At 37.6% G+C, this 19,810-nt stretch overlaps 1 protein-coding gene and 1 long non-coding RNA gene across 7 annotated transcripts; one reads left to right on the plus strand and one right to left on the minus strand.

Moving 5' to 3' along the window:
- Window positions 1-766: 766 nt before the first annotated feature.
- Window positions 767-19,121, minus strand: LOC108124122 (uncharacterized). Of its 2 annotated transcripts, none has more exons than XM_070283056.1 (6): window positions 18,928-19,121; window positions 17,328-17,854; window positions 17,138-17,261; window positions 1,514-1,680; window positions 1,101-1,447; window positions 767-1,028 (listed from the first exon to the last, which is right to left on the minus strand). In XM_070283056.1, exons 2-6 carry the CDS (start codon window positions 17,751-17,753, stop codon window positions 875-877), a joined length of 1,218 nt encoding a protein of 405 aa, XP_070139157.1. In that variant the 5' UTR covers window positions 17,754-17,854; window positions 18,928-19,121; the 3' UTR covers window positions 767-874. The 2 variants fall into 2 exon arrangements, with proteins under 2 accessions (XP_070139157.1, XP_043067194.2); XM_043211259.2 differs by lacking the exon at window positions 18,928-19,121 and adding an exon at window positions 18,547-18,860.
- LOC138927764 (uncharacterized) lies at window positions 3,772-9,194 on the plus strand. Of its 5 annotated transcripts, none has more exons than XR_011444263.1 (4): window positions 3,772-3,873; window positions 3,936-5,843; window positions 6,135-6,296; window positions 8,230-9,194. It is a non-coding gene; the product is annotated as an uncharacterized lncRNA (long non-coding RNA). The 5 variants fall into 5 exon arrangements; XR_011444266.1 differs by having other exon boundaries at window positions 3,806-5,843; window positions 8,230-8,452; window positions 8,508-9,194; XR_011444264.1 differs by having other exon boundaries at window positions 3,806-5,843; window positions 5,902-6,296.
- Window positions 19,122-19,810: the final 689 nt, after the last annotated feature.

Below are 19,810 nucleotides of genomic sequence, written 5' to 3' on the forward strand. Positions count from 1 at the left end.
AAATTTCTTCAAAACTGAGAGACTAGTTCGCGTAGAAAGGGACAGACAGACAGACGCACGCGAACTAGTCTCTCAGTTTTAAAGCTATCGACTTGAAACTTTGCACACACCCTTCTTTCTTTTGCAAGCAGTATATAAGTCGGAACGACCGGGATCGGCCGACTATATCCTATAGCTGCCATATAACTGATTGATCGGAAATGGTATAACTTTGGTGTTTTTAGAGTTAGAGAGTTCAAATTTAACATGAGAGCTATTTTTGGCAAAACAATACGACGTGCCAAATTACATAAGGATCGGCCGACTATAGCTGTCATATAACTGAACGATCGGAAATGACCCAACTTTCGTGTTTTTGAAGATAGAATGCTGGAATTTAATACAGATTCTATTTTTGGTCAGTTGATCCAACCTACCAAATTTCATAAGGATCGGCCGACTATATCCTATAGCTTCCATATAACTGAAAGATCGGAATTGACCCAACTTTTGTGTTTTTGAAGATAGAAAGCTGGAACTTGGTACAGATTCTATTTTTGGTCAGTTCATCCAACCTACCAAATTTCATAAGGATCGGCCAACTAAATCCGATGGTTGCGATATATATCCGGTTTTAACTGCAAGGGTATATCAACTTCGGCTTCGCCCGAAGTTAGCTTTCCTTTCTTGTTTTTTTATTAAAATATTTCCCTAAATTCTACATTCTAAATTCTTCCATATTCTTTACAAAGAATAATTGTTAGACAAAGAGGACGACAAAGAAAAATTTCAGAAAAACCAAATTTTTTAAAATTTATTTTTAAAAATATAAAAATAAAAAATAATGTAAGAAAATAGTGCACTTAATAAAAAAAATTTACACGGAAGTGTAAATTTACACGGAAGTGTAAATTTTTTTTCTACGGGGCTGGCTACAAATAAATAGTGTTATACATAAGAAGGTTGTTATTATTCCTAAAGAATTAAGGACCATCGAGAATGCCAACAGATACTTCCACTCGGTCCTAAAACCCCTGCACCGTTTTCCGCTAAAAACAAAAAGAATTTTATTGCTTGATAATAAACATACGACATGTATGTCGTTCTTTTGCCATACTCACCCATCCTCCTCCCTAACGTCCGTTGCACCGCTTGTCGGTTGCATCCCACCTGATTGAGCTGCAATTCCCGGACTTCTTTCCACTAGAACAGCATCGTCAGCAGCTGGTGAAAAGCAGGTGCAGTGGTGTTGGCGCATTAATGAACTTGTGGCTGGTCCACACGTTCCGTTTACGGTGGAGCTTAACTCTGAAAACTCGATTGCGGCACAGACTAGTGCCAGGCAGCAGAATATAAGTGCCAGGATAGACAATAAACAAGACTCCACCTTATAACAGTTTTCCGATGGTCTGTGTTCAGTTCTGTGCTTTCTCAAAATAATTAGACCGACAACACTAGACAAGAGTAACTGCAAAAAATAAAAGACTGGTTGTGATTCTGTGACAGCTAATGTTCTGTTAATGTAAAAACTCACTGATAGGCCACTTAAATATGGATTGATTAGTACGGAACGAATAGGTCCCAGCCGAAGTATCCACAAGGAAAGTCCCGAAATCAGGAAGCCAACAGCCAATTGCATGATCAGCATTTGACGTGATATGTTCAGATTTAAGATGCGTCTTGAACATGCGGCATGAAGACCTTAAAGGTGATAAAATAAAAGCCAATTAATGAAATCTATTTCAAATGTATATTAAAAACAGTTGTATTTTCCCAACAATGTGAAAAAACAAATGTTTGAAAATATTACATTGAATACTAATATTAGTATTGCAATATTACAGCCGCATATGCTGCATATGCACACATGCATATGAAACTAATATATATAAATAATGAAATATTATTGCCAAGTAAGCACTATCATGAAACTTTTCACACACCCTTCTTTGCTTTGCCCGCATACATATAGGTCGGAACGGCCGGTATCGCCCGACTATATCCTATAGCGGCTATGTAACTGATTGATCGGAAATGGTATTTGGTAAAAATACCAACTTTGGTACTTTTGAAGATTAAAGCTAGGGGCTTTTTTTTTTTAGTTATGTTATGTTATTTTCATGAGGATCGGCCAACTATATCCGATGTTTGCGATTCATATACGGTTTTAACTGCAAGGGTATATCAACTTCGACTCCGCCCGAGGTTAGCTTTCCTTTCTTGTTTATTAATTAACCTGATCTTACTAGAAAAAACGTTTCAAAAAAACCAAATGTGTTACTATTTTGAAATAATTTAAAAACAACAAAAAAAATACTAAAGTTTGAAATCTTTCGAAACCCTTTTTGTAAGAATTCATATTTTACCATTTTTTTGTTGGTGAGATATTCGTAAAATACTTCTTTTATTCCGATTTTGATGAACGCCAATGGCGTTGACCCAATGTGTTTGGTCATTGAGGGTTTTCAATGACGTAAATCCGCTCGAAAATAAAAAGGCCGAATTTAAGAATTGTACGTTATAATTTATTTAGTCTGCATTTCTGTATGGACAGAGAGCGCGGCCCGATTAGACATACACTAAGCTAAAGCTCTCAATAGCGGAGAGGGCGGCCCGGCATAGACATTGCGAAGATAAAGCTCTCTTAAAATGGTCGCAAGCCGACTTTGTCTCATCCGCTTGATTTCAACGCGCCTATCTAAGGCGATATGTCCATAATTTAGCTTAATAAATAATAATAAAATAAAAATTCAGCGGATGCTGCCTGACCCGACACAATGCTTCTATGATTGGGAAAATCACTAAACATTTTTTCCATGTATGATTTTTGTTTTACTTTTGCAATAAAAAGAGCATTCGAATTTAAATTTTTGGTTAATGAAGCTTGAGGAAATTTTATTGAATTATTATTCTCTGTAATTTTTTATCAGAATATTTTGAAAAGTTACGTCTATCTTCAAAGTATTTCTGAGTTTTTATGTAAGCTTAGTTCAGTACCGTTTTATATCTTGTAGATAGCCAAAACTTGTTATAGGTATTTTTATAAATAGTTGAAAAAAATGAGCAAAGATATTGTCGGGTCAAGCAGCAAACAACTGCTAGGTTTAAATAATGAATTAATAATGTACGCATTGTTGGTCGCAAGCCGACTCCTTCTCGGCCCATCGGCTTCACCTAATTTAGCATCTCAAGCTAGCAAGTATCCGCTTAGCCTATTATCTAAGGCGGGCGCACTGTCCTTCGTTATCTCTTCGCGGCATATCAGCACATCAGTGGCTAATAAGCAAACAGTTTGTTTATAATAATAAACAAATTACACAAAAATACTAAAAATAAACAAAAATAAATAAATAATAATAAGTTCATGTACCGAAAGTGCATTCGCCCGCGCATAGACTTCATACATATGTACATACATACGTTCCTTAACGCAAGTGCATTCGCCCGCACATAACTTCATATATGTATATACGTTCCACAATTCCGCTACGGTCTGAGCGCACAGAGGGACAGATCGTGTTCGCCGCGAGCAAATAAATTTTGAGTGACAAAATTTTGGAGCCGGAATTATTTACCTTGGGTTGGTCGGAACTTAGTATAATCAATTATGAATTCCAGCGGCGCAGTCACAGGAGCACCCACCCCAACCCGTTTGTTTGTTAAATTATTTTGTTAAATTTTCCCTTTTTTTTATTCCGTTAAAAAAATGTTGCCCCATTATAAAAATACTTTTAAAATATTTTTATTGCCATCCCTGGCCATTTAAAGTCAGCTGATTGTTCTAGGTTATGTGTTCCAAACTTTTTCTCTTTCACGTGGCCAACGTTTGTTAATTTATGATCATTAAAACACAGTGCTTATTTTGAAACTTAAGTATAGAAAATAGACATCAAGGTATGTAGAATACTGTTAAAAGTTTCAAAATTATGCATGTGTTTGTGTTATGTTATATTTAGTTGATTTATAAATACATACATGTTTTATATGCAATAAAACCCCAAAATGCCTGTGTTTCGTGGACTGGAACTAATGATATTACGTCGTATTACGTGAACTGCAAATGAGGTTGTATGTGTTATTCTATGTATATTGAAATAAAGTTAACACCTTTTGCGCATATTTGCTAATTTAAATATATTTGAATAGTTTTAGGAAAACTCAACATTCGTTGATCCGATTTGTTGGATGTGTGGCTGGGCAGGGGGCGCAGTATTGACGCTACATTTGATTGGCTATGCGATAAAATAAACAAAAATTGCTTATCTACCGACGCTCTAAATGGCATAAAGAAACAATTGCAAAATTTTATTGCCCATGCTAAAAAGCTATTAATCAAAAGTAATAGACATATGGAACGTTTTAAGGAGGCAAATAAAAGCTGGCTAGCGTCAGAAATATCATTTCTGTCCAAGAGGATCATGCCACAAAACAGAGAGGAAGACCCCATTTAGCTTTCGAAGAAGGAGGAGCTCGTTTGAAAAGAATGTTGGCTTCAAAACTTTCGAAGGAAAATTTAAAAGACATTCTTATACATGCAGCTGCCATGTCAGCAAAGAAGTCCGGAGATAAGGAAACGTCTAGGATTTTAAAGACAAAATTGAATGCAAACGAAGAGTCATTCATTCGAATGTCATTCGAAGAGTTCGACACCAAATTTACTGTCAGAAGATGAGGCGTTGGCATTCCTTATTGAGAACTTCTTATCAAAGCAACAATATATTAACATTAGATTAATGAATATAAAAAAGAATTGCAATATTTTTCCTAGCTATGAAAAGGTAAAGGAAGCTAAACTTCGGGCGGAGCCGAAGTTGATATACCCTTGCAGTTAAGACCGGATATTTATCGCAAACATCGGATATAGTTGGCCGATCCTAAAGATTACATCATAATAAAACCAATAAAAGTCCCAAGCTCCTATCTTCAAAAATACGAAAGTTGATATTTCTACCAAATACCATTTCCGATCGTTAAGTTATATGGCAGCTATAGGATATAGTCGGCCGATCCTAATGAAATTTGGTAGGTTGGATTAACTGACCAAAAATAGAATATGTACTAAGTTTCAGCGTTCGTTCAAAAACACCAAAGTTATACCATTTCCGATCAATCAGTTATATGGCAGCTATAGGACATAGTCGGCCGATTCGGGCCGTTCCGACTTAAATACTGCGTGCAAAGTAAAGAAGAGTGTGTGCAAAGTTTCAAGACGATAGCTTTAAAACTGAGAGACAGACGGACAGACGGACATTCTCATATCAACTCAGGAGGGGATCCCGATCAAGAATATATATACTTTATAGGGTCGGACATGTCTCCTTCACTGCGTTGCACACTTTTGGACAAAATTAAAATACCATCTGCAAGGGTATAACAAGAGCAGGCCACTAGCAATACAAGTATCAGAAACTGTTGCTGAATTCCTCTTGAAATGACTGATCAAATGGGACGAATTATCTGAAGAAATCAAAACCCACAGTCCGTCAGGTATTGCAGGCCATTAAAGATAGAATTCACTAAGGAAAGTCGAGAACATATTTTAAACTCAAAAAATATTTTGGATCTACAAATAGCCAATTTAAAAACATTTTTATTGGAAGAAGCCCCTCTTAAAGTAGAAATTTCATACGACTTACGCATGACGCTTATACATGGCAAAGTTTTGAATACTTTAACGGGGACAAGGTCCACCCAACCATGTCCGATTTGTGGAGCAGGCCCAAAGGACTTTTTTAAAATAACTGATATTAACAGTAAGGTTTTGTAACCAAACCCGAATGCCTTGCAGTTAGTCCTCTACACGCATGGATTCGATTATTTGAGTTCGTTTTGAATATATCATACCGAGTGGGTCTTCAAAAATGGTGAGTATATAATGATTCTAATTAGGACAAGATGTCAAGACAAAAAATAATTGAGAAGAGATTATGGACAGAAATGGGACTACATATAAACGAACCCAGTCCAAACGGTTCTGGAAATTCTAATGTCGGCAACAAGGCGGCGTTTCCGCCCAATGTGCAGAGGAACCAAGGAGCTCTTCAGCCTGTTTCCAATGTTTCTTGGAAGTCTCCGACGAGAATTATGATGTCGCGCTGAATTTATTGGATAATAATATTTAATAACGATTTAATAACCGTCGCTTAATATTTCAGGATCATGGAAACGAGATTCTGGGCCTCAGTTTGTTGGAAAGTGGTTAATTGCAGATCTTCGAGGTCTTTCGGAAAAATTCAATGCCCATATGCGAGTCTTAAATAATTTGGTACGTCAAAACAGATCGCCTGCTGCATTATTGTCCAGGTTCTTCCTTAAAGGTTGGTACCCATTGGTTGGTTGGTTGGTACGGTTGGCACCCAGGCTAAGTAGGAGGAGAGTCCTAATTAGGAGCCCGGGCGTTCAGGTGGGAAGGCGTCGAGGTGAAAATAACCGTAGATCATCTTTTATTGTTAATAATTCGCTTCCCTCTGTCTGTATTTTATGCGGAAAATGGTCCCAATAACGTCTGCATGCCGCCGATTTCTGCCAATGGTGAGGGTAGGCGACTCGGGCTTTGTCGGAAGTGTCTCCAAACGGGCCATCACATGCGTGAGTGCCTCGCTGCTTATGGTCGCAGCTGTGGAAGGAAGCATCACAGCCTGCTGCATTTTCTGGAATCGAAGTTTTCTAGCGGCCAGCCTTTGGTTGGACCTACTACGTCAGCCATAGCCGAGTGCGCCAAGCTTATACCCTCTTCGCCGTCCACTGCTAATGCACTAGTTGCTCAAGGTCGCTGTGATGACATATCTTTGCTTGCTACAGTGAACATTCTTGCACGAGATCACTTCCCGGCTGGCTAGTCAGCTGCAGCTCCGGAGGTATAAATCATTCATGGCGGTTTCTGATATTGCCGATATCATCTTTGCCTCAGACCGATTTTCTGTTGATGTACTCAGAGCCAGTCTTTTTTAAGAGCTGCTATGTTTTGGGCAAATTCAGCTCTCAGCCGGCCTACCGTTGCCGCAGAAAACCCGAATTGGATGGGTCGTGTGTGGGGGAGGTTCAGAGAAGGTCACTCGTTTCCACTGCCGACAAGGATGTTCCGAAGAGCCAAACTATGCTGGATGATCGGTTAGATTGTCTGCTCCGCCGTTTGCAATGCGCATTTTGTGCAACATGTTGCTCGGCTGGATTCTGGAGCTTACGCTGTGAGACTTCCAGAGGATGAGCAATTAATGCAATTTCCAAAAGGGGCAGAAATTCGGCGTCGCGACTTTTATGTGGATGATCGCGACTTTTATGTGGATGAAAATGTTACTTTCCGGAGGCGACTCTATAGATGAAGCCATTAGCCAAAGGCCAATTTCGGTTAAGGAAGTGGTGTTCTAATTTTGAGGAGTGGCTAACCGCGGTCCCATCTGAGAGATTGACCCTGGATTTACGTTAAAGGGTCCTGCTCATTTAGTCTCCGAACGGGGATAGCGGTTTCTAAGTACTCTAATTATATTCAATAACTGCAGAGAATATTGGCATATGTTCACAAGTTTTATTAACGACGCACAGTGGTCGATTGAGCCAATCTGGCAGGCAATAAATATAAAATTAAAGGTTGAAATTTAATTCATATTTATATTTATTTTGAAAACTTAAATCCCGCCAATTTTTATTTTTATGCTACTACATTTTTTTAATCGATAGTCACGCAGTCGTGAGCTAGTGAAGCTCACTAAATTTTTCTGTCCACACCTTAATATATTTTCCCGCAATTTTTAAGGGTTTTCTTCTGCTTTGTAAAAGTTAAAGTTTTGCGTTTTTTCTGAAATAAGTGTTATCCTAAGTCAAAGTTGGTATGTATTTAATAAAAAAAACATATGTGTGTCCTGTGTTTGTTTGTATTCGTGGTAAATCGATGTATAAGTTAACATTTAATTTACAGTAGCATTACTTACATACCTCAGACTTTCGTGGAACAGAACTTGTGACCCCTACGGTCTCCTGCCACCAATCTTTTTGTGTTTATAGAATTAGCTTTTGTGAATCGTCCAGTGTCAAAATGAGGTGCTACCAGCTGCTACCCTATAGCTTATTATATTTTATAGGTACAATGTCAGTTTTAAGAAGCACGCTTTTTGCAATATGGCACAAGGAAACTGTGCTCGAAAAGAAACTTGAGGCAATTCAAAGACATGTTTTTTCATTCCTTATTGATAAGAACAATATTAGCGATGAAGAATACAAGCAAATTAATGAACAATTATCCAAATTTTCTAGCAAACTTACGGAAAAGTGGAAAAAATGACGTAGAAACCACATATATTTTCAAAAACAAAATGAAAATAGGCTAAATGAGTCTATTGTGCTAACTGAAATAGCCTCTAGTAGCTCTGGGCGCCCAGTAAAACCTTTCTCTGATTGCAAACCTCATCGCCAAGTTCGAAGAGTTTCCGACATTGTTAAGGAAACCCCATGCGAAGAATTGGTCGTGGCTGCTCGCGTGAGTTTGTATAATTCTGGCAAAAGAAATGCATCTCATATGTTATTGAACCTAGACTCAGAAAATCCCACAAAAATTACTAAGAGCGCAGAAGTTGAAAATGCAGGAAATATTAGCCCTGAAGAAGCCTTAGCCCTTATGGTAGATGGAGACTTTACAAAAAATTCGTACCAGCTAGTTCAAATAATTGTGAAAAATCATGGGTCAAAAATGTTTCCTTGTTATGATGTTGTGCTAAAGGCCAAAAAGGCGACTTATCCTGAGGACATACACATTTCGGACACTTCAGCGGAAGTCAGTATGCAGTCTTTGGTTGACCACACTGTTGCTCGTATAATTGAAGGATACAAAGCAGCTTTTTGCTAGAAGCTAGAAGATTCCAAAATCAGTGGTCCATTAAAAGCCATATATAAATGGGGCTGCGATGGGAGTCGTGGCCATTCGACATACCGCCAGCGCTTTAGTGATCCTGAAATCGTCCAGAATAAATACGATGGAAGACCTTATGCATTCACTTTTACTGACATCATCCCCGCTAATATCATCGATGTCAAAATGTATTTCCACGTTCTCAAAAAAGTATGTTGCTTTGGATGACGAGGTGATTCAGCTTTTGGAAAGCATCCCCGAAATTAGCAACAATGAAATGTAATTTTCCAATTTTGTTATAATAAAATACAGAGCTGAAAATTTTTCTAAAAAAAAATCAAAATTAAAACATTTATTTTTTAATTTAAAAAAATTTTTTTTTTTTTTAAAGTATTGTTAAATATTTGTTAATTTACATACTAAATTATAAAAATAATTTGAAAAACATAACTTGTTTATTTAGCTTGATATTAATTATTGACTGCCAGATTGGCTAAATCGACCACTGTGCGACGCAACGACACATTCGACGCAAAGGTGTCTTGGTTAGCGATAGTCTGGAACGCAGAAATAAATGAGCTTCAAAATGGAATAGGGAGTGCGGTATCCAGTGCTCTTGCCTCATCCTCTCCTTTTTTTGATTAATTTGGATTTACGTGAAAGGGTCCTGCTCATTAAGTCTCCGAACGGGGATAGCGGATTTCTAAGTACTCTAATTCTATTCAATCACTGCAGAGGATATTGGCATATGTTCACAAGTTTTATCGATAGTCTGGAACGCAGAAGTAAATGAGCTTCAAAATGGAATAGGGAGTGCGGTATCCAGTGCTTTTGCCTCATCCTCTCCTTTTTATACCCTTGCAGAGGGTATTATAATTTTGTCCAAAAGTGTGCAACGCAGTGAAGGAGACATCTCCGACCCTATAAAGTATATATATTCTTGATCAGGATCACCTCCTGAGTTTATATGAGCATGTCCGTCTGTCCGTCTGTCTGTTTCTACGCAAATTAGTCTCTCAGTTTTAAAGCTATCGACTTGAAACTTTGCACACACCCTTCTTTCCTTTGCACGCAGTATATAAGTCGGAACGGCCCGGATCGGCCGACTATATCCTATAGCTGCCATATAACTGATTGATCGGAAATGGTATAACTTTGGTGTTTTTAGAGTTAGAGAGTTCAAAATTGACATGAGAGCTATTTTGAAGATAGATTTTTTGAAGATAGAAAGCTGGAACTTGGTACAGATTATATTTTTTGGTCAGCTAATCCGATCTACAAAATTTCATTAGGATCGGCCGACTATATCCTATAGTTGCCATATAACTGAACGATCGGAAATGGTATTTGGTAGAAATATCAACTTTCGTATTTTTGAAGATAGAAGCTTGGGACTTTTTTTTAGATTTTTTATTGTAATTAATTGGTTTTATTATGATGTAATCATAAGGATCGGCCAACTATATCCGATGTTTGCGATATATATCCGGTTTTAGCTGCAAGGGTATATCAACTTCGGCTCCGCCCGAAGTTAGCTTTGCTTTCTTGTTTTGATTAATTTGGTCTGTTGCGTGTAGACGGTCGTCTAAAAAATTCGTTATTGGATTTTGATAGTCAGCATCCAATTATACTTCCTAGAAGCCATCCAGCTACGCTGACTATAATTGTTGATTTCTATAAGCGGAATTTACATATGGGACCTCGAGCGCTTTTGGCAATCATTCGGTCCAAATATTGGCCAATTGGGGGGAAAAAAACGGTGACAAAGGCACTACACAAATCCGATGCTTTCGGACTAAGCCTCACTTCCTGGAGCACATTATGTCTGACCTCACAGAGCAAAGAGTTAGCGGCTTCCTGGTCTTTGGTGTAGCTTTTTGTGGGCCTTTTTATTGTAAGCTGGAAATGCCAAAGCCGTTCACCTGGAGGTTGTAAGGGATCTGTCTACAACTTCTTCTCTGCAGGCCTTAAAGTGGTTTATATACACCCGCCGAAGGCCTCAACATATTTGGTCTGACAAAACAATCAAATTTGTTGGAGCCAAAAACGAGCTAAGGAGCTGCTCCGATTATTTATAAGCGATAAGCATCAACGGGCATTGCTGGAGTTTTGCTCTATGGAGTCAATCGAATGGAACTTTATTCCTCCTCGATTTCCGCATTTCGGTGGACTGTGAGAAGTGGCTGTTAAAACCGCCAAGCACCATTTTTACCGGGCTGTTGGATCTTCAGTTCTTGGATTCGAGGAGTTGCGAACGCTGCTGTGCCATGTTGGGGCCGTCATAAATTCATGACCATTATTGTATCTTTCAGAGAATACAGCAGACCTCGATGTTCTAACCCCGGTACATTTTTTAACAGTTGGTTTCTTAGTCAGCTTTATCGAACTCGGTGTCACAAAACTGAACATCAACCGATTGGACAGCTGGAAGCGCGTGCCTTTCCAGCAGCACTCTTTCTGGACCCGATTGAAGGAAGAGTACCTAAACCAAAGATTATAAAGTACATAGATGGAACATCTCATACAAAGAAAAATTTTCTATGGCGGGTTCCAGCAGTGGAACCCGCTGGAACGAGCGACAAGTTAAGTTTGAGAAATTTTTCGCGTGAAAACGAATGAGGAATAGCCGAGTGGTAGAGTGCTTGGCTGGTGTGCAAAGTAAAACGAGTTCAAACCAGGCTCGGGAAGTCCATTTTTTTTAAATTTTAAATCCATTTATATTATTGTTTTTTTATTTTAATGTGTTTTCCTAAATTTATAATCCAATAAAAAAAAATACAAAATTGTAAAATAACCTTAACATCGTCTCAGTTCGTAGTGGAACCCGCTGTAAAAATGTTTATAAGTGCGGGTTCTACGGCATTTTGGCAGGCCGCGTCGTGGAACCCGCTCTCAAATGTTTTCATTTTTTCCGTCGTGGAACCCGCTGTAATAATGAAAACATTTGAGAGCGGGTTCCACGACAAACGGCTGGCAGATGAGATAGGGAGAGAGAGAATTCTATTTTTAGATCGTAACATCTTTGGAACGATGAAAGTTTGAAACGTTGTAACAGAACCAATGTAAGAGTAAGGAGATCAGAAATATCTTTTACTATCTTATTATTATTTTTAATTGCATTCTATAAAAATTTAAGTAAAAATAAGTGACGGACGTGTCGGATGACAAAATGCCGGAAGGACTCCTTTGAAATTTTATTAGCCGGACATAATGAAGAATTAAACAATTTTACAATTGTAAAATTAAAGAAAAATATTACAATTAAAGAAAAAAAAATTATAATTATAAAAAGTTCAAAGTCCTTACGAGGATTTGAACACAGAAAAATTAAACATAGATATACTACTCTATGCATTACGCTACCATCCTTTGCGGCGATCAAAAATACTATTTGTTCTACCAACTACCACATCGGCGCATCGAAAACAGAAACGAGAAATTGAAATTGAAATTTGGAAGCCAAAACATTTTTACTCCGTCGTGCGAGCAGTCACACATACACACATAGGTTCACATTTTTGTTGACGGGTACATGTAAAGAGTTCTAAAAATAGAATCGTATGCATGTGCGTTTCCCCCCTCACCAACAAGCTCGACGCAAAAAGTTGACCGTTTTGGGCCCTGATGTCCCATCTATGTACTTTATAATCTTTGCCTAAACCTTCTTCAGCAGCGCTCCAAATGACGTCCCTCCGGTCCTTCCTTGGCCCTGAAAGATGTGGTGCTAGTCAAGGGCGGGAACTTACCGCCGATGAGTAGCGGTTATTGAAACCTCATCTAACGTTACCAAGCGCGCAGTGTCTAAGCTGTGCCTGTTGCCCCTTAAGAATGAAGTTGTAGTAGAAGCCTCAACAGGGGGAAGATCGTCGGGTCAAGCAGCAAACAACTGTTAGGTTTAAATAATGAATTAATAATGTACGCATTGTTGCTCGCAAGCCGACTCACGTCCCCTCGGATTCAACTAATTTAGCATCTCAAGCTAGCGAGAATCCGCTCAGCCTATAATCTAAGGCGGGCACACTCTCGTTCGTTATCATTTTGCGCTCGCACCCCAAATTGGCGTTCTTTTGTATATTCCCAAATTCGACCAAATAAAAATTTTATGTAACTTTTCAAAATTAAATACATCCGTAAATACTGTCATTGAAAAATATCACTGACCAAACAGATATTATTTTCTGTAGCATAATAAATTTAATAAAATGTTTCCAACGGATTCCATAAAAATAAAACTAAGCAAGGAATGACATACTCTATTTCTTCCCGCTATAAGAAAAATAGAGATAAGAACTCTTTCACTAAAACGCGTTCTTTCTATAAAATGTATTTAGAATTTTACTAACCATTCTGTTATAATAGAGTCTCATATAAAAAGACTTTCGAGTTTTTATACTTTTGGAGAGGTCACACCATCTCTCTTTTTTTTTTCGCGCAGTAGATGAGTTGGAACGACCGGGATCGGCCGACTATATCCTATAGCTACCATATAACTGATTTGGAGTGTTTTTAGAGTTGGCTCAGATTTTACATGAGATCAATTTTTGGGAAAATAATAAAATAATAAAAAGTAACGCAACAAATTTTATATAACTGAACGATCGGAAATGGTATTTGGTAGAAATATCAACTATGGTATTTTTGAAGATAGAAGCTTGGGTCTTTTCATTAGATTTTTTATTGTAATTAATTGGTTTATGGATTATGATATTGATATGATTATGATATTCTCATAGGGATCGGCCAACTATGTCCGATGTTTTTGATGTTGTTTTAACTGCAAGGGAATATCAACTTCAGATTCGCCCGAAGATAGCTTTCCTTTCTTGTCCTTTTTTGTTATAGCCTTGCAGAGGGTATTATAATTTTGTCCAAAAGTGTGCAACGCAGTGAAGGAGACATCTCCGACCCTATAAAGTATATATATTCTTGATCAGGATCACCTCCTGAGTTGATATGAGCATGTCCGTCTGTTCGTCTGTCTGCCCGTCTGTCTGTTTCTACGCAAACTAGTCTCCCAGTAGCTATTGAAACTTTGCACACACCCTCTTTTTCTTTGCACGCAGTATATAAGTCGGAACGGCCCGGATCGGCAAACTATATCCTATAGCTGCCGCATAACTGATTGATCGGAAATGGTATAACTGAACGATCGAAAATGACCCAACTTTCGTGTTTTACAGAATTAGATTACAGATTGGTACAGATTATATTTTTTGTCAATTAATCCGACCTACCAAATTTCATAACGATCGGCCGACTATATCTTATAGCTGCCATATAACTGAACGATCGGAAATGGTTTTTGGTAGAAATACCAACTTTCGTATTTTTGAAGATAGAAGCTTGGGACTTTTTTTAGATTTTTTATTGTAATTATTGGGTTTTATTATGATGTAATCATGAGGATCCGCCAACTATATCCGATGTTTGCGATATATATCCGGTTTTAACTGCAAGGGTATCAACTTCTGCTCCGCCCGAAGTAAGCTTTTCTTTCTTGTTTGTTTTGATATTGCTTAAAAAAAGAGTGAATGCTTGACAAATTGTAGTTTATAAGTTCGATGTCATAGAAATCATCGATCTAATTACATAAATAAGTTGACATTTTTTAGCGATTTTTTATTTTTCGGACAAACAATATGGTTATGCCAATTTTATGATGGTTTATTCTAATGAGTGTGGGTGTTGGTTTTAATTGTTCATCATAAAATTTAAGAATAACCTTATGAATCAGTTTCAACAAACCGTTTGGAGATTCCAATGGAGAATTAAAACAAAAGACTATTCATAGAATACATATATCTTTTCCTTTTTCTTTTTATACCCTTGCAGAGGGTATTATAATTTTGGTTAAAAGTGTGCAACGCAGTGAAGGAGACATCTCCGACCCTATAAAGTATATATATTCTTGATCAGGATCACCTCCTGAGTTGATATGAGCATGTCCGTCTGTCCGTCTGTCTGTCTGTTTCTACGCGAACTAGTCTCTCATTTTTTAAGCTATCGACTTGAAACTTTGCACACACCCTTCTTTCCTTTGCACGCAGTATATAAGTCGGAACGGCCCGGATCGGCCGACTATATCCTATAGCTGCCATATAACTGATTGATCGGAAATGGTATAACTTCGGTGTTTTTAGAGTTAGAGAGATTTTACACGAGCGCTATTTTTGCCAAAATAATACGACATGCCAAATTTCGTAAAGATCGGCGGACTATATCCTATAGCTGTCATATAACTGAACGATCGGAAATGGTATAACTTTGGTGTTTTTAGAGTTAGAGAGTTCAAATTTGACATGAGTGCTATTTTTGGCAAAACATTACGACATGCCAAATTTCATAAGGATCGGCCGACTATATCCTATAGCGTCCATATAACTGAACGATCGGAAATGACCCAACTTTCGTTTTTTTGAAGATAGAAAGCTGAAATTTAATACAGATTCTATTTTTGGTCAGTTGATCCAACGTACCAAATTTCATAAGGATCGGCCGACTATATCCTATAGCTGCCATATAACTGAACGATCGGAAATGACCCAACTTTCGTGTTTTTGAAGATAGAAAGCTGGAACTTGGTACAGATTCTATTCTATATTCCGGTTTTAACTGCAAGGGTATATCAACTTCGGCTCCGCCCGAAGTTAGCTTTCCTTTCTTGTTTTGATTTTGTATTGTAATGAATTGGATTATATATTCATATTCCCATAAGGATCGGCCAACTATATCCGATGTTTGCGATATATATCCGGTTTAAACTGCAAGGGTATATAAACTTCGGCTCCGCCAGAAGTTAGCTTTCCTTTCTTGTTTTTAGATATTTTATTGTAATTAATTGGTTTTATTATGTTTCAGCTTTCTATCTTCAAAAACACGAAAGTTGGGTCATTTCGATCGTTCAGTTATATGGCAGCTCAAAGATATAGTCGGCCGATCCTTATGAAGTTTGGCATGTCGTAGCTCTCGTGTCAAATTTGAACTCTCTAACTCTAAAAACACCAAAGTTATACCATTTCCGATCAATCAGTTATATGGCAGCTATAGGATATAGTCGGCCGATCCGGGCCGTTCCGACTTATATACTGCGTGCAAAGAAAAGAAGGGTGTGTGCAAAGTTTCAAGACGATAGCTTTTAAACTGATAGACTAGTTCGCGTAGAAACGGACAGACAGACAGACGGACAAACAGACGGACAGACAGACGGACAGACGGACATGCTCATATCAACTCAGGAGGTGATCCTGATCCCAGAATATATGTACTTTATAGGGTCGGAGATGTCTCCTTCACTGCGTTGCACACTTTTGGACAAAATTATAATACCCTCTGCAAGGGTATAAAAAGCCCCAAGGCTCTATATTCAAAAATACCAAAGTTGGTATTTCTACCAAAAACCATTTCCGATCGTTCAGTTATATGGCAGCTATAAGATTTAGTCGACCGATCGTTATGAAATTTGGTAGGTCGGATAAACTGACCAAAAATATATTCTGTATTAAGTTCCAGCTTTCTATCTTCAAATCACGAAAGTTGGGTTATTTTCAATCGTTCAGTTATATGACAGCTATAGGAAGTAGTCGGCCGATCCTTATGAAATGTAGCATGTTATATGAAATGTATTTTGACAAACAGTCTCTAAACTTTGAACTCTCTAACTTTAAAAACACCAAAGTTATACCATTTCCGATCAATCAGTCATATGGCAGTTATAGGATATAGTTGGCCGATCCGGGCCGTTCCGACTTATATAGTGCGTGGAACAGAAAGAAGGGTGTGTTCAAATTTTGTGAAGAGACAGACGGACAGACAGACGGACTCTTTCACAAAATTATATGACAGCTATAGGATATAGTCGGCCGACTTGGCCGTTCCGACTTATATACTGCTTGCAAAGGAAAAAAGTGTGTGTGCAAAGTTTCAAGTCGATAGCTTTAATTAAATTATAATACTTTCTGCAAGGGTATAAAAAAAAGCCCGATGCTTCTATTTTAAAAAACACTAATTTTATGGCAGCTATAGGTAATAATCGAGACGTTGATCTACGAATTGGCCAATAACTTACTTGGTAGATATGCATATCGTAAATGGTATGTACTAAAGCAAATTTTGGTATGCTCAATTATTAGTTTGTTACACATTATTCTACATAAATGGAATACATAGTACAGTGAAACCGTGTAGGTGCTGGAGGGAAAACCAAAGGTTATGAAGCATACGAAATTGAACTTTGAAATTTCATATGCGAATTGAACGTTGAATATTCATGGAACCAATATTCTAATTCTAAGATAAAATAAGTTAAAAGCAACTCACTGTCATGGTTGTGATTCACAACAATCATGCGGCTGTGCCTTAAGCTGTTCCGGGTGGGCGTATGACGTCCAGCGATCTTCTTAGCTTTCATGTTCTGCGGCACTGTGGTGCTCATGTACACGGCCTATTTAAGAAAATGAATGGTACCTCAATAACTAGAAATAAGCTTCAATAATTTTTTTAAGCTTACTTGGGATGGTTGTGAAAGGTCCAAGTCACTCAGTGGAATCTGTTCGTACACGGTAGAATTAAACAGCGTCTTGTCCGGCAGGTCCTTTAAAGGAACAGTAGTAGGTGTAGACACTATTACCACTGCGGCAAGAGCCGGAGTCTTTTCTAGTAGAAAGTCACGCTGCGGAACATTCTGGTACTTGGGTTCCGGTTTGACAGCCCCTGCTGATTCAGAACTGTTTATCCCGAAGAACTTTGACTTGGCGTCGTTGAGTGCCGCCTTCACTGCGGCTATGCTGTTGCTGGTTCCACTTTCTGGTGGCCTTAGTACCAACTCCAGCTCTGGTTTAAGCATAGTAGAAGTACAGTCCAGGTGCGACTGCCGCTGTTGAGTCGCGCCGAGGTTATCGTAGGTGCTGATTGGTCGGATTGGTTGTCCTGGCATGATTCCTGACTATGTTGGCATTGATGGGCAAGGTGGTTTGGCGTAGCCTATACAGACCTGTGTATTCACTTTTCCAAGTGATATAGCCATGTTTTTATTTGCTGGAATTGGGAGAATGCCTTTAATTCTATATTCTTTGTAATTTTAGCACTGGTTTTTAAACTTTGAACAATTTTCAACAAGTTATATCGACAAAGACCTTAACCCAGTGTTCTAGTCCACATAGGTATATACTATATAGGTATATTCTTTATATATAGGCCTGTATATTCTTGATCAATTTTATATACATATATTTTATTTTTTATTTTTATGTAAACTTTTTATTGAGTTTAACGAGAATTCTAAAATTAATTTATTCTAAAATTAATAATTTTATTCTATTTTTTTTATTTTATTTATAATTTTATAATTAATATTATTAATAAAAGCATAATACTTTCTAAAATATTCTAAGATTATTTTACTCTTTAAAGGGCTGTTATTCATTGATGAAGACATTTTTGTTTTTTAGTTTTACGATATTTGGTCTCTGATGACTTACACACGAACTAATATCATAACTAGAGATAGACCTAAATAATAATAGATATAGCCAACTCAGACTTTAGGGAAAATTTGTTGTCGTGGTAGAAAAATTTTTGGATTACTGGATGACTTTTGGTTCGCTGAATGTAAATTTATTCAGGCCATTGACTGGGTTAGGTAATAGGCTGACCAATGTATTCAACTAAATTCAACTAATGTAAAATCTAAATCTTTAGTTGCCAAACTTTACATTTTATCTACTTACAGAGCCCAAGACCTCGTGGTTACATACACAGCCACATCCAAGTGCTGTGCCAGAACATCAAAACTTTCAAAAAGGGTAACCATTTCTTACCAATGGCCACGGCATATGTACATAAGTCGATTCTTCGAGTCAGTGGATGTGATCAGTAGAGTGCGGGGGGGTAAGTGGGTTCAGATGCGCATTAAACAGGAATACAAAGTATGAAAAGCAATTGTAACGCTCACAAAAAAATAGAAAACAATAAAATTGAGCACAAAAAATAAACTAAACGAAATAATATATGCCGCTGTACACACCAACAGACGAAAACAAACTAAAACTAAAAATAATTCTCACCGTCTGTAACCACATTTCATGCTCTTGCCTGAAAACTCTGCTTACCTGCGTTTTGCTTCTCCCTCTCTCTGGTGGAATCGGCGATGGTGGGACAAGGCATCTGAAGCATAGGCTCGGCTAGGACCGCGACTACTAGATATGTATGTAGGTGTTGAGATTGCGTCCGTGGCTATTACGAATATCCAAAAACAATAACTCTTCACAAAACGATCCGATCGACTCAGAGAGCGGAATCAGGAGGAATAACTACTACTACCAATACAGTAACAAAACTACTCTCCCCATCTTCATATAAAATTTCTCCCAGCTCACGGTTAAGCCAAACCTGGGAATCGAACTGTTTGTTATATTACAAAAACAAAGGCAAATTGTTTTATAAGACTGTTCCCACTTAGCAATTATTACATAGCTTTTTCAAACAATTATTACAGTTTTTGGTTTTTACGTTATTTACATGTTGAAATATAAAACAAAAATAATTAAATAAAACAACTAAATTTCTTTCGTAAGTCATAGTTTTTAACTATGACCTCGGGCAACGCAATGCAATATTTTATCAGTTAATATAGCTAAGAGACTTCAAAACAAGACAGCAAAGCTAAAGTCGGGCGGAGCCGAAGTTGATATACCCTTGCAGCTAAAACCGGATATATATCGCAAATATCGGATATAGTTGGCCGATCCTTATGATTACATCATAATAAAACCAATTAATTACAATAAAAAATCTAAAAAAAAGTCCCAAGCTTCTATCTTCAAAAATACGAAAGTTGATATTTCTACCAAAAACCATTTCCGATCGTACAGTTATATGTCAGCTATAAGATATAGTCAACCGATCGTTATGAAATTTGGTAGGTCGGATTATCTGACCAAAAATATAATCTGTACCAAGTTCCAGCTTTCTATCATCAAAAACACGAAAGTT

This window comes from Drosophila bipectinata, chromosome XR, assembly GCF_030179905.1.
Source record: "Drosophila bipectinata strain 14024-0381.07 chromosome XR, DbipHiC1v2, whole genome shotgun sequence".
Lineage (NCBI taxonomy): Eukaryota > Metazoa > Arthropoda > Insecta > Diptera > Drosophilidae > Drosophila > Drosophila bipectinata.